The 13,475-nt window shown below is 35.2% G+C and overlaps 1 protein-coding gene across 3 annotated transcripts in view; it reads left to right on the top strand.

Annotated features, from left to right (window-relative positions):
* Nucleotides 1-11,528, top strand: part of LOC143250560 (guanine nucleotide-binding protein G(i) subunit alpha) — a 67,013-nt gene extending 55,485 nt beyond the window's left edge. Inside the window, exon 9 of one of the 3 annotated variants that reach the window (XM_076501294.1) lies at nt 10,617-11,528. Coding sequence is in view for 1 of the 3 variants with exons in the window: in XM_076501296.1 (XP_076357411.1) it covers nt 10,617-10,636 (20 nt within the window). In the remaining 2 variants the exon portion in view is untranslated. Of the gene's footprint in view, nt 1-5,693; nt 5,719-10,616 lie in introns of those variants that run through there. The other 2 variants (XM_076501296.1, XM_076501295.1) reach the window with 2 other exon arrangements.
* The last annotated feature ends 1,947 nt before the right edge of the window (nt 11,529-13,475 follow it).

The raw sequence follows: 13,475 nt of genomic DNA, 5'->3' as shown, positions 1-13,475 counted from the left end.
TGAATAGTTTAAGATTGAGAACACTCTTGCTTTGGGCCAGATTTAATTGGTCAGATTTGTAACCCTAAACTGACCTTTATACCTTCCATTCTATAACTTGTAATATTTTTAATGTTTCTTCATGAAATTTTAGAAGCATTAAGTAAACATTAAATCATTTGTACACAAAAAATGCGAAATTTTTGATTAGGTATTTTCACTAAATTGTTTCTCTGGATATATAGTCAGGGTGTACTGCTCTGAGCACAAAATGATTTTTGTTATAAGATGAAAAATAATTCATCTAAAAATTGTCCAATTTCAATTGTGTAATCTCTATAACCCTCAAATGTTTTTTTTTCATTAAAACTTCATGTTTTATGTATCATTTTTTCTACCTTAACACTGTGTGAGGTCAATTTAACTAATCTCATATCTACCATAAAAAATAGGAAATAAATTTAAATTTTTTCTTTCTAGAATGACTTTAAATCATAACATGAAACTACATTTCTTTATACCAAATAACTTTAACCTCTTAACAATATGCATCTGTTTCAAGTTAAATTTTATTGTTCTTTCAATTTTATCTAATAATCTCACCACACAAGTTGTAAATCACTTGGTGAATGTGCAGCTCCCAGTTCTCTATCTAATTACATAACTCACAATCTACATGGAAGTTGCTTGTAAGCATACCTTATGAAATATTTTTATCTTGTTTTACTTCATTTTACCCAATGTAACCTAAAAATTGTTTATTGTTACATTTTAGTTACTTTGTAATAATTAAAGTAAGAATACATATGCAAAAACAAGAAATAAATTACTTAACTGTGTCTTCTTTTTCTCTTTTTTTATTCTTATTGTTGCTGTTGCTTGTCAATGAAACTTAACTGTACTTTTTCTTTTAACTAATCAGTCCCCTCGGTGTGGATTCCTGTACGTGGTGAGGGGACCTCCCAGGGAAGATTCTGTTCTGTCTGGTTACCTTCTCTGGCATCTAAACATCCATCCACGTGTTTGTTGTGCTTGGCGACCCGTGAAGGGGAGGAGAGGATCCTGGTGGTTGAGGGGTCCAACCCTAACATACCACTTTGGCCTTGAATTCCTGTAGACGGGCGGCCTTTAGGTGGCCCCCCTTGGGTCAACCGACTGGTCCACTTGGGCTAGGGTCAACCAAGTACCAGTGTTGGAAGTTCTCAACGGTCTTGTGGACATTGTGCCTGATGCTGGTGTTTGGGTATACTGCTCACGAAACCCTGGCGTTGCTGCATTGTCCTTGCATGACATTGTAGTGCATCCCCTCGTAGGGCTCCATGGTGGGTGGGATCAGTGGGTACCAAAATTTTTTTTTTCTTATGGATCCTCCTTCAAAAATGTAAATAAAGTAGTGAAAAACAGACAATAGGTAGCGACCACGTCTTGAAGACTCTGAGCAGCAATCTTCAACATCTGTAACACACGCATACCTCATTTTTTTATATTACATTCTCTTTCAGAAAAACTTTTAGGGCAATTGTCCCCCTTTTTTATTCAGAAGGGACTAGAGGGTCTTGCTGGCTCTCCAAAGTCAGTAAAGAAGCTTCGATCTGGAGACATATTAGTTGAAACATCCACAACCCACCACAGTGAACTCCTCTTGAATTCAACGGCATTTGGGGATATACCTATTGAGGTTACCCCTCATGCTACGTTGAATTCATCACGAGGAGTTATTGTTGAGAGAGATTTGAAGAATGTCCCCGAGTCAGAGATTCTTGCTGGTCTCTCCACTCAAGGAGTTTCTGCAGTGAGGCGCATCTCCACTTGCAAAGATGAAGTTACACTGCCAACAAATACCCTCGTTTTGACATTTACATTATCAAGTGCACCTACCACCCTCAAGGCAGGTTATCTAATTTGCAGGGTACGGCCATACATTCCAAACCCTCTCCGATGTTTCCAATGTCAGAGGTTCGGCCACTCAAAGACATCATGTCATGGTTCCCTGACATGTGCTCATTGCGGTGGCAAGGACCACGATGCCTGTGAATGTGACATGGACCCACATTGCGTCAACTGCAATGGTTCTCACCCTTCCTACTTTCATTCTTGCCCAAAATGGTTGGAGGAAAAAGAGGTGCAGTGTTCGAAAACGACTATTAACAATAGTTATCCTGAGGCTCGGAAATTGCCCGCCACTCCATCTCGGACATATGCTGCTGAATTTCATTCCACAACTACAGTGGGAGTGCAGACAGATCTCTCTGTGCCTCCAAGAGAATCGTTTTCAAAACAAATGAAAAGCCTTTTGACCTCCATGGTTAAAAAGGTTGTTGAATCGACTTTCACACCCATCTCTGTTCCTCCCATACGTTCCAACAAACCTCAAGATTCACATCCTTCAGTTTCAAATACAGGCATTTCTTCTGATACATCTTTTTTCTCTCACCCCAGGAAGCAAAACAATCATTCGTACATGTCCTCAGTCACTGGAATCCCCTTCCATTACCAAAGACCTACCCAATCAACCCAGGTCAGGATCCATGGAGGTTGATACCATCACTGTTTGTTCTCTCTACCATATGATCAATCAGACCTTGATGCTCTCGTTGAACAGTTGCCGTCTCCCTTTCTACTCCTGGGGGACTTTAATGGACATCATCCCCTCTGGGGAAGTGCTGTTATTGATAGGAGGAGTCGCTCTGTAGAGCGTATGCTCTCTGATCACAATCTTTCTCTTTTCAATACTGGTTCTTCGACTTATTTTCATGCATCTAGTCAGTCCTTTACCGCTATTGATCTCTCAGTTTGCTCGCCTTTATTATTCTCCCATTTTTCATGGAAGATTGACAATTATCCGCTAGGCAGTGATCATTTTCCTATACTTTTGAGAGAGACTGGCCGTTGTCGATGGCACCCTACTCGCATGCCGTGGTGGAAGCTGGATTAGGCAGACTGGAAGGAATCTTGGATAAAGTTCACAACTAGTATATCTTCTACCACCAGTTCCAAGGTCATGTGGGACAGGATTCGAAAGGTCAGTGGGCACTACAATTCTGTCTCCCTCTCTATCTTACTCTCTGATGGTCAGGAGGTGGCTGATGTCTGGAGCATTGCTGATACCCTAGGTGAAAGCTTTTGCCAGGTATCTAGCACTTCTGCTTGTTCCTCCACCTTTTTGGCCATCAAGACTCGGGCAAAGTGTTTACCTCTTTCCTTTTGAACTAACTGTCTCTTTGACTATAATTATCCCTTTACACTGGTGGAACTGAAAATAGCCCTTCATCGGTCTGGCAGTACATCTGTTGGACCTGATGATGTACACTATAATATGCTGCACTATCTCTCTCCTGCCTCTCTTGATATTCTTCTAATTGTTATTAACCGGATCTGGCAGGAGAATGTTTGTCCTGATGCCTGGAACCAGGCTATTATCTTACCTTTCTCTAAGCCTGGGAAAGATCCCAAGATTCCTTCAAACTACCTTCCAATTGCTTTGACGAGCTGTCTCTGTAAGACCTCAGAAAGGATGGTTAATGCTTGTCTTGTTTAGTTTTTTGAATCAAACAACCTCCTCACGCCCACCCAGTGTGGCTACCGATGATAATGTTCCACCACAGACCACCTGATTTGACTTGAAACGACAATCAGAGAAGCCTTTCTCAAATGCCAACATCTTGTATCAATATTCTTTGACATTGAGAAGGCTTATGACACAACATGCAGGTATGGCGTTTTGCGAGACCTCCATACATACATATGGGTGACGTGGCCATTTACCCATGTTCATTAAAAAATTTTTAATGGACAGGAGATTTCAAGTTTGTGTGGGTTCGACACTTTCCCATTCTTTTGTACAGGAACTTGGAGTCCCTCAGGGCTGTGTTTTGAGTGTCACACTTTTCAGTGTAAAGATAAATGCCATCACTGAACCATTACTGCCATCACTCCCTCTTATTATTGCGAATGGGCTGTATGTCGATGACTTTTACATCTCTTGACAGTTGTCGAACATGAGATATATTTAGCGGCAACTACAAACTGCCCTCAATCGTGTACTGAAGTGGACTATGGCGAACGGCTTTAATTTCTCTCTCTCTAAAACTGTTTGCATGCACTTTTGCCACCAACGGGGTATTCACCCTGATCCTGAACTTCATATCGGTGGTGAAGTTTTGCTGCCAGTGGTCCCTGAGACCAAGTTCTTGGGGCTTATCTTTGACCGTACGCTGACCTTTATACCACACTTAAAGCAGCTACGGGTCAAATGCCCAAGAGCACTGAACATCCTATGTGTCCTCTCTACTACCAGTTGGGGAGCAGATTGATGTTCTATGTTAAAGGTATATCGTGCTCTTATTCGATCAAAACTCAACTATGGAACAATGGTCTGTGGCTTTGCCAGACCTTCGGCCTTACAGATGCTAGACCCCATTCATCACCAAAGACTTCGACTCTGCACTGGGGCTTTCCACACCTTTCCAGTTCAAAGTTTATACGTTGAATCTCAATACACTTCTCTGCACCTTCGCAACTATCTTTACTGTATTCTTTGAAACTTCGTTCCTTACTGAAGCATCCCGCCTGGGGATGTGTTTTCCTTCCTTGGTGGGCAGTACTTTTTCAGAATAAACGATCTGCCATTGCTCCATTTGGCCTTCGCATCCAGGCGCAATTGGATGACTTGGGTCTGTCCTTGGATAACATTGCAGATTTCACAGGTCAGCCCATCCCACCATGGCTTATTACAGCCCCCAAGTGTGACCTTTCTTTCAGTCATCTGAAAAAGGCAGATAATTCAGATTGGAAGTACCGTCATTTATATAATGAACATCTTTCAAACAATCATTTCGTTCCCATTTATACAGATGGTTCCAAATCAGGTAATTCAGTGGGCTCTGCTATGGTTTGCTGCGGTTCGTGGTTGCGTGTAGAATCCCCTCTACAGCTTTTGTGTTCACTGCTGAACCGTATGCCATATCTCTTGCCCTAGATCATATTGAAGCTGAGCTGTACTCCAACTGTACAATTTATACTGGCTCGCTTAGTTCTATACTGGCACTGGAATCGCTACACGTTGGCTCACACCCTGTTCTCGCTGATATTCAAAACCGACTGGCCCATTTCTCATTAACTGCTACTTCTCTCCAGTTTTTCTGGATACCAGGCCATGTTGGTATTCGCGGGAACGAGCTTGCAGACTCAGCAGCTAAATCTATCTGCTCTGGCACTATCACCACTGTGCCTATTCCGTACATGGACTGTGGTCTTGTATTCAAGGCTCAGCTCCATGCCAGCTGGCAGTCCACTTGGAGTGAGCAACCCGACAACAAGCTTTTTCAAATAAAACCCTATATTGGACTTTGGCCATCTAGATTCCGTACGGTTCGGAAGGAGGAAGTTGTTCTGACTGGACTATGCATTGGTCACAGTTTTTTAACTCATCGTTTTCTTTTACCTGGAACTGTTGAACCAGTGTGTAGTTTGTGTAATACTCAAATCACTGTAAGCCACATTTTACTTTTCTGCCATTGTTCCGACTCTCAACTATTTTAAACATGTTCTGTCCCAGGGTTTGTCTGTAACATTGGGCAGTGTTACTGGTGATGGTGACACTGTCCACCTTGATAAAGTTTTTCGTTTATTAATGGCCATTAATCTTTTTAATCTCATTTAAGTGTTTGATATTTATTCATTACACCTTTTTAATTGTGGTTCCCTTTTCACAGTTTCATTCTCTCTAGTTCAATTTGACATTGAAAAATGGCCAGAACATTAAATAACTCGACACCAGGACTGGAAAGGCCAACTTCAGGTGACTGACGCTGCTGTTTGAACTACCCTTTAGTCGTTCTACCGAATTGTTATTCCAATTTTGCTGCATGTCTGTTACACTTTTATTACTTTACCCTTTGGTACTGGCCATAATGACACATAACCCGGAACCAGGAGTGGAAAGACCAACTTCAGGTGGCTGACGGTGGTTCTGGTACTTGCCTGTTAGTCTTCCTGGCGGATTATGATCATTACCATTCTGCTACAGAAGTTCTTTACAACTTTATAGATTGGATGTCAACATTGGTTTTATGCAATTTTCTGTTTTTAATTGCTTTTTTTAATTGTTTTTATCTTCGTTTACTTTTACATATTTTACTAAATTTACTTTACTTTTACCTTTTTACTGGACATTTGGCTACTCATTATTACAATTTTGCTATATGTCTTTTAAAACTTCTATTATTTTACGTTTTGATAGTGGTTGCTATGACACATAACCCGGAACCAGGACTGGAAAGGCCAACTTCAGGTGACTGACGGTGGTTCTTGAACTTACCTGTTAGTCTTCCTGGTGGGTTATGATCATTACCATTTTGCTAGAGAAAGTACTTTTCAACTTCTCTTACTCTGCTTTCTCTCTTACCATTGTAAACTAGGTGTCAACATTGGTTTTATACTTTTTCTGTTTTTCAATGATGTTTTGTTTTACCTTCATTTTCTTTTCTGTATTTTACTACATTTAATTTATTTTTACCTTTTTATCGGACGTTTGGCGCAGATAACCTAGCTGCTTTGTGCCATAAAACACTAAATCAATCAATTAACTAATCAGTCACCTGTTACAACAATACTGTGTACACTTTTTAGGTTTATAACACTTTATGAAAGGTCATTTTTACTTGTCACTTATTCACCTAAGGTAGTTTAGGTATGTGAACAATATTTTGGCATTGTACCAACTGTTTGATGATATTATTACATATTTTTTTAACTTGGGTTATTAAATATTTGGTAAAAAATGGTATTTAAAAACTCTGTAAAAAGCACAAACATGCACCATTAAAAGAAGTTCTATATTTCCTTTGTTTACTGATCCAAGCAGTGTTGATTAGTCTTGAATAAGCAGAGCTTGATTTCACAGTAGAGAATATGGTAAACCAAAGACTATGATAAGCATCTACATATTATATTTCCAAATTTTTTTGATGAAAAGAAATCTGTAAAATAATATTACAGACAATTCAGTATTGTTTCATATGTTTATAAGTGTTTATTGTAGGGGCATTTGAACTTTAGAGTTTAAGTGTTTACACCTTAGCCAAGTGTTGGATGTTTTGAGTTTTCCATGAGTTATTAAATATTAAAAATGTGGAAGTTAGATATTAAGATACTAAGTGCTACTCAGAGGTCCTTTCATTATTTTCTTCATACTTTTGACACATAGTGTTACAGGCAGATAGTGAGATCCATGTTTCATTTTAACCTTGCATTTGTCAAAATGTATAATGCTCTTATTTACTTTCTAAAAAATTATCCATATTGCTATTATTGTGGATATTACTAATATATTATACATCCAACAAATAAGTATTACTACAGAATTGAATAAAGGATTGTGAAAGAACAAAAGGTACAAGAAATTATGATTTTTTATGTAAGTATGTATTTATTTAATGAAATAGAAAAAAAAAATGCTAAAATCAACTTCTGAGTTTTCTAAACATTGCAAATAATTCATAAATGATAGTTTAATTGCTTTTAATTGGAACTAACATTTTAAAACATTGCTGGCATAAATCTCCTACTACATGGAGATGCAACAGATTAATGTGAAATGGCCAGACTGTAGCAGTGTCATCGTACAGAACTTGAATAAGTGAAACCCTGTTTAGGTATATTATGGTACAAAGAGAGACCAAAAAGTAAGATGTAGACTGTGCTCTGTAGACCTTAAAACTTGAAAAACCAGTTCAGATAATATAAAAGTGTGTTTACAGGTAACAACAGAATTTAACTTCACAGTAGCTTCAGTAATATTTTGTTTTTGCAATAATGATATGATACCAGTTAAGTGTTTAGAAATTAGTTGTATAACCAAATATTTAGTATTTTTACGTGAAAGAAGATACAACCATTGTAATAATACAGTATTTTATATTAATAAGTATTGGCAATATAGTCCTAAAGTAATCTGAACAAGTCAAAGTTACAATAATGTTAATATATTATGTTAATTATTAGCTTAGTTGGGTTATAGTCAAGTAATTTCAAAGTTTATATTTCTCATAGTAGCAATATTGTATGAAAACATATGAAAATAAAGAGTTAAATATTTTTTATTATTTATAATGATATGTAGAAAGTAAATTATGCCATTGGTAACAAAGATGCCCATTCTGAATAATTTTTAAAACTTGTTATACAATCATATCATCTAAGTTTCACTTATTTTAGATATTAACAGTATGAAAAACATTTTTCTTATGAGAATTGTAACTTCTCAGTTATGAAAAGTTTACTCTGTAACAAGTCTGTATTATACGTGCTGCAGGTAAAAGCAAATCCCTTAAAGACTAACTAGCATTATTAGTGTCTATGAAAAAAAGCAAAGCATGAAAATTGGCCATGGCAACATTTAATTGAACTTCATAGCTTGAAAATAATTGGTTATTAGCTGAAGCCTTAACTGAATAACTGTAAGCTTCAGGCTGTGTTGTTTTCAGAAAACCTCAGAAAAAGCTTTTGTAAAAATTAATGGCCAATCTAATAAAAATACTATTATCTGATGTTCCTTTTTGATGCTGTATGTGGTAGAGTAGGGATGCCTGGTTGTTTTTATTAATTTCTGAAAAAATGGAGGATTTTGAACTGCAACATCTGTGCCGATTAATACAACATTAAATAATACAGTTTTTTATTTCTGAAAAAGAAAACTGTAGGGAGTTAAGTCTTCTTTCCCTAGGTCCACTTCTATGTGTACAACACTTAAATAATGTTCCTGAAAGAATGGAAGGGTTTGAATCTCTGAGGCCCCACTTCTCTAGATCTGTGCTTGTCTAAACAATAGTAAAAAATACTGCTATTAAGTTCTGAAAAAATAGGTGGAGGGGAGTTTGGTCCAACTGGACTCCTACCCAATATCTGTACAGTTCAGAAATACTGACAGTGGCAGATAGCATTAGTAGCTTTACAATAACAGAGTAATTAAGATTATTGGCCGTGAGAATAGGACCTGAGACCTGCAAATCATGAACCATTTCAATTCCTCATTACACTATGTAACACAAATTTTATTCTGTGATACTATGTGTTATTTCTTAATTGCTTATTTTGTAAAAGTACAGAAAATGGCCATTATTCCCTTCAAACTTTGCTTTTGTGACCTGGATAATGAAATTTAAAAATTAACCTATTTTCTATGTAAAAACGGGCAAATTTGCACATTTTCATTTATATAAGGTCTGAATAAAACAACACACGAATCAAGATTTACATGTATTTATACTAAAGTTATACAAAAATGTTTGGAAGTGAGTAGTTTTTCAAGATTTGTGACTGTAATGTAAATCACTTTCACATATCAGTCTCCAAATATAGCCTCCCATCGTGTTTTCGTTAAATGCTCCCGGGTCACAAAAGCAAAGTTTGAAGAGAAAAATAGGTCTTTTCCATTTACTTTGGGCATAAGCAATTGGGAAATAACACTTTCTGCCCAGAAACAAGAAAAAGTGAAAATTTGTTATATAGTGTTACATTGTGGCAATATTTAGATTAATTGGATTGTTGGAATAATTGAAAAACATTAAATAATTGATAACTCTAACTTTGATTTATTGATTATTTTCCTGATAATTTATTTGTAATTTCAAATAATCAGTTGTTGGAATAACTAAACAAAATAAATGAAAAGAGTAATTTCAGTGGTTATTAGTTAATTATTTTTTGATTAATCAGTTAATTGTTATTTTAATTATATATTTAGTTTATAAGACACTAACTGATTAAATTGCCTAGCCCCATGTGATAGCATACTACTCAAGCTGAAGATTAAGCTCAGTTTAGCCTATTTTGAAGACTTATGGAGGAGTTGTGTTTTAGTCAAGTTAAGAATTAGACCCTGAATTATTGAACATCACACTTGAAGAACTTGTACTTTATACCATGATTGCTTCTTTTATTGGCAGCACTAGTTTCATCACAATTTCCATATAACTCTTACTGAAAAGTGAAATTTTGCCTCATTTTGTCACATGAATTAGCTTTCATCATCCAAAACTCTGACTTCTATCTGTTTATCTTGTGGCATTTGTGTCATGGTAGCTGTGAATGCATTCATCACACTACTGCTGGGATTAATATGCTGCCTTTACTTTTATAAGCATTGTTTTATTTGATTAGTTAGATAAAACCAGTCATATTGTAAGCTGTCAGTATAATACTATCTATGGTGCAATTAATTTTTATACACACTGATGAAGAACATTCACATGATATTGGCATATGTACCTGTTTGAGTCACTTTTTCCATAATTATTTTCAGTACTGTATGTGTATATATGTGTTCTTGTATGTTTACTGTATTGTGTACTTATAAATTATTATAGGACAGATTAATGTCTGTTTAATTTCTTGCATTATTTTAGTTATATTTAAGTATTTAATTATGTTTACATTTTAGCAACATAATTTAATATTGCACCTTTCTTACCCAAATCTTAATCCAGTTAACTTGATCAGTGGAGGAAATATTAGTGTATCTACTTTCTTGCTTGTGTATCTGAAGAAAGCCTAGAATATATGAATATTTCATGATCTTGTTTAAATATTACTTGTTTATTTTTTGAATCTTCAGTTGTTGTTATGTTGTTTTTTAGACAAGACTTTACAAGATTAATTATCCTTCGTCATGGACAACAGTAGAGCTCATCATCATCCTGCATTGTCACTGTGAACAAAGTCATCATATCAACATCAGAGCTCATCAATCCAGTGTTGCTGTTTTATTTTTTGAAAGAGGGTAGACTAAAATTTTCATGTATCAAGATTGACACAAACTATATGTCACATGGGTTGAAGATGTTCATTTGTAGTCCAAATTTTGCCTGCTTGTACTTTCAGCTTAGGAATCACAAAGAGCAGGAAAGAAATAGAGGAAGTTTTTGTGTAAACTAGAAGAACAGAACAACTACAGATGCTGTAGATTATACAGCTTTGGCTGCTCATTGTCTAGACTTCATTGATCAGAGAAACAGCAAGTTGATTGTCATGTGGACTAAATGATCATGTCCTTTTTAGTGTTGTTTTTGCATGTATTCTTCTTGAAGTTAAGGCATGTTGATTCTCTCTGGCCACAGTTCTAGTGCTTAAAACATGTTTAGTCCATGTTTTTGTGATGGTCAGTGTGCTAATAAAGATGTAATGTGTGATGACATTAGATTTTTTGTTACTAAAAATGGCACATTATATAAATTTTGTACAAAAAGTATACTTATAAGGAACATGTGTATAACAGATTTTAATATCAAGTGAACTTTAACAGAAATATATTCAGAGAACAATAGTGTTCATACTGTTTTCAGGTTACCTTCGAAGTCCTGTTTTCATATACATATTTTGAGTGTGTGTGTGTGTGTGTACATGATATAATGTTAGCTTTAAAAATTTTATACCATCACATTATTCTCTTATTACTGTAGAAATAAAAAAAGAATGTGCAAATTAATCTGATTTGTGTCCAATCACAGTCTTTGTTTTTTTTAATAAATAAAATGTTGGATTTTGTTTTATTTATTCTTGGAGTTATTACTTGTTTATATCTTAGCAAATATATGCTTTTGTTTGAATGTATCAGGCTAGAAATATATTAGGAAATCCTCACATCTGCATGTATGCATATTAAGTCCAAAACTTGCTTGGTATTTGTTAATTCACATTGACATCTACTTTTTCTTTGCAATTATACTATTAGTTGAAACCTAAAACTGGAAGCTTATACTGAGAAGAAAGTTGTTATATCTCTGAACATTTTGTGTATCTTTGCTAGAGTTTCCTAACAACATTATAGCACTTTATTGAATAGCTAGTTAGTGAACTGAACTTGTAAGATATCTGTAATTTTTACACGTAACCCTTACAGTATTTTCTAACCAATATTACAGTAATACCCACTTTGAAAACAGGAAATGTAATGTCTGTCAATTCTAGATTATCTCTACAAAAGTTTGTATACCATATTTCAGAAATACGTATTTAAATAGTCAGTTAGTAAAGTGGACTTCCTGTAAAGTCTGCAAGTATCTCTGCTACAGTTTTCTAACTCACTTTATGGTAATATATGTCAAAAGTAATCTGTTTATAAACTGATATCTTAAAGTATTTGCATTTTTTTTAAGTTTTATTGTTTAAGTATGGTAACAACATTACAAAAATATGTTATTAAAAGAAATAGTATGTAAAATGGTATTGTATGACCTTCCTATATTATACATACATCTGTTAAAGTTTACAATCTGACTTTTAACTTCTGGCAGTTAGGACACTTAAGTTCTGTGGGTTTCAGTCCTGTCACTGAATATGCCATGGTGTGTTATAATATGATGGTAAATCCCACTATTCATTGATAAAAGAGTAACTGAAAAGTTGGTGTTGAGCCACTACCTTCTCTCTCGTATGTTACTTCAAAATTAGAGAAGGTTGATACAGAGGGCCCTTGAGTAGCTCAAGGTTTTACATACAAATTGATTTTATATTAAATACCCAGTTTGTGAAGGGAATTAGTATAGTCTCTTTAAGTTGTACATTTATATCTGTTAGTGATTCCTGACCAACATGACAGTAATATTTGTACAAAATAGCCATGTATTAAGTAAGAAGTTTATAAACTGGAGTAATAAGTTCTCTTATTTCTACAAAACATCATTACGGAAATAAATACACTAAACAATGAATGTGTAGAGTATGTGCATTTGCTCAAGTTTCATAATCTGCAACAAGTAAATATCTTTATTAAACAGCTAGTTTATAAACAGCACTTTTAATGTCTGTATAACATCAACATTTTTTACCAATCTACTTTAAAAAGGTACGTATACGATATGGATATTTTGTAAGATCTTTGTAAATTCCACAAGTATATTTATTAATTTCCTAACCCACATTATTACAGTCCTTCATACATTAAATAACCTCAAAGTAAACTGGGCATGTAAAATCACTAACTTCTATTTGTATCTCTGCTTAAGTTACCCTACTAACATTACAATAATACATACATTAAGTAACCATTTAGTAAACTGGACTTACTTGCAGAAAACAAACTTGGTACACAGGCTCATTTGCTAAGAGTGGATGTCTCAGTAATTTATTTGTATAGAAATGGGTCCCCCCTTTGAGATATCTATAGAAGTAATTGGGAATAGCAGAGAAGTTTGATCAGTACACTGTGGTATCTATAAATAACAAAGAGGCCTTTGAATCCTTGAGGATCGTGGTTATTTTATGCTATTTATAGTAACGTCTATTAAAGAACCAGTTTAGGAACTCTAAATACTATTTGTAATGCTGGGAAAAATTTTCAGTCCATGTCACAGTTATGTAACCATTAAATAGCCACTTAGCTAGCTAGACTAGTAAAGTATGTTTGAATCATCTTTACCGAAGTTTTTAATAACATTGCATAAACACAGTTTGTAAGAAGTACATCTCTACCTATGTTCCTTAAAACACATTCCAGT

The sequence above is a fragment of the Tachypleus tridentatus genome, chromosome 5 (assembly GCF_004210375.1).
Source record: "Tachypleus tridentatus isolate NWPU-2018 chromosome 5, ASM421037v1, whole genome shotgun sequence".
In the NCBI taxonomy this organism is placed as follows: Eukaryota; Metazoa; Arthropoda; class Merostomata; order Xiphosura; family Limulidae; genus Tachypleus; species Tachypleus tridentatus.
Note: the sequence above shows the minus strand (reverse complement) of the source record. Positions and strands in the feature narration are given on the sequence as shown.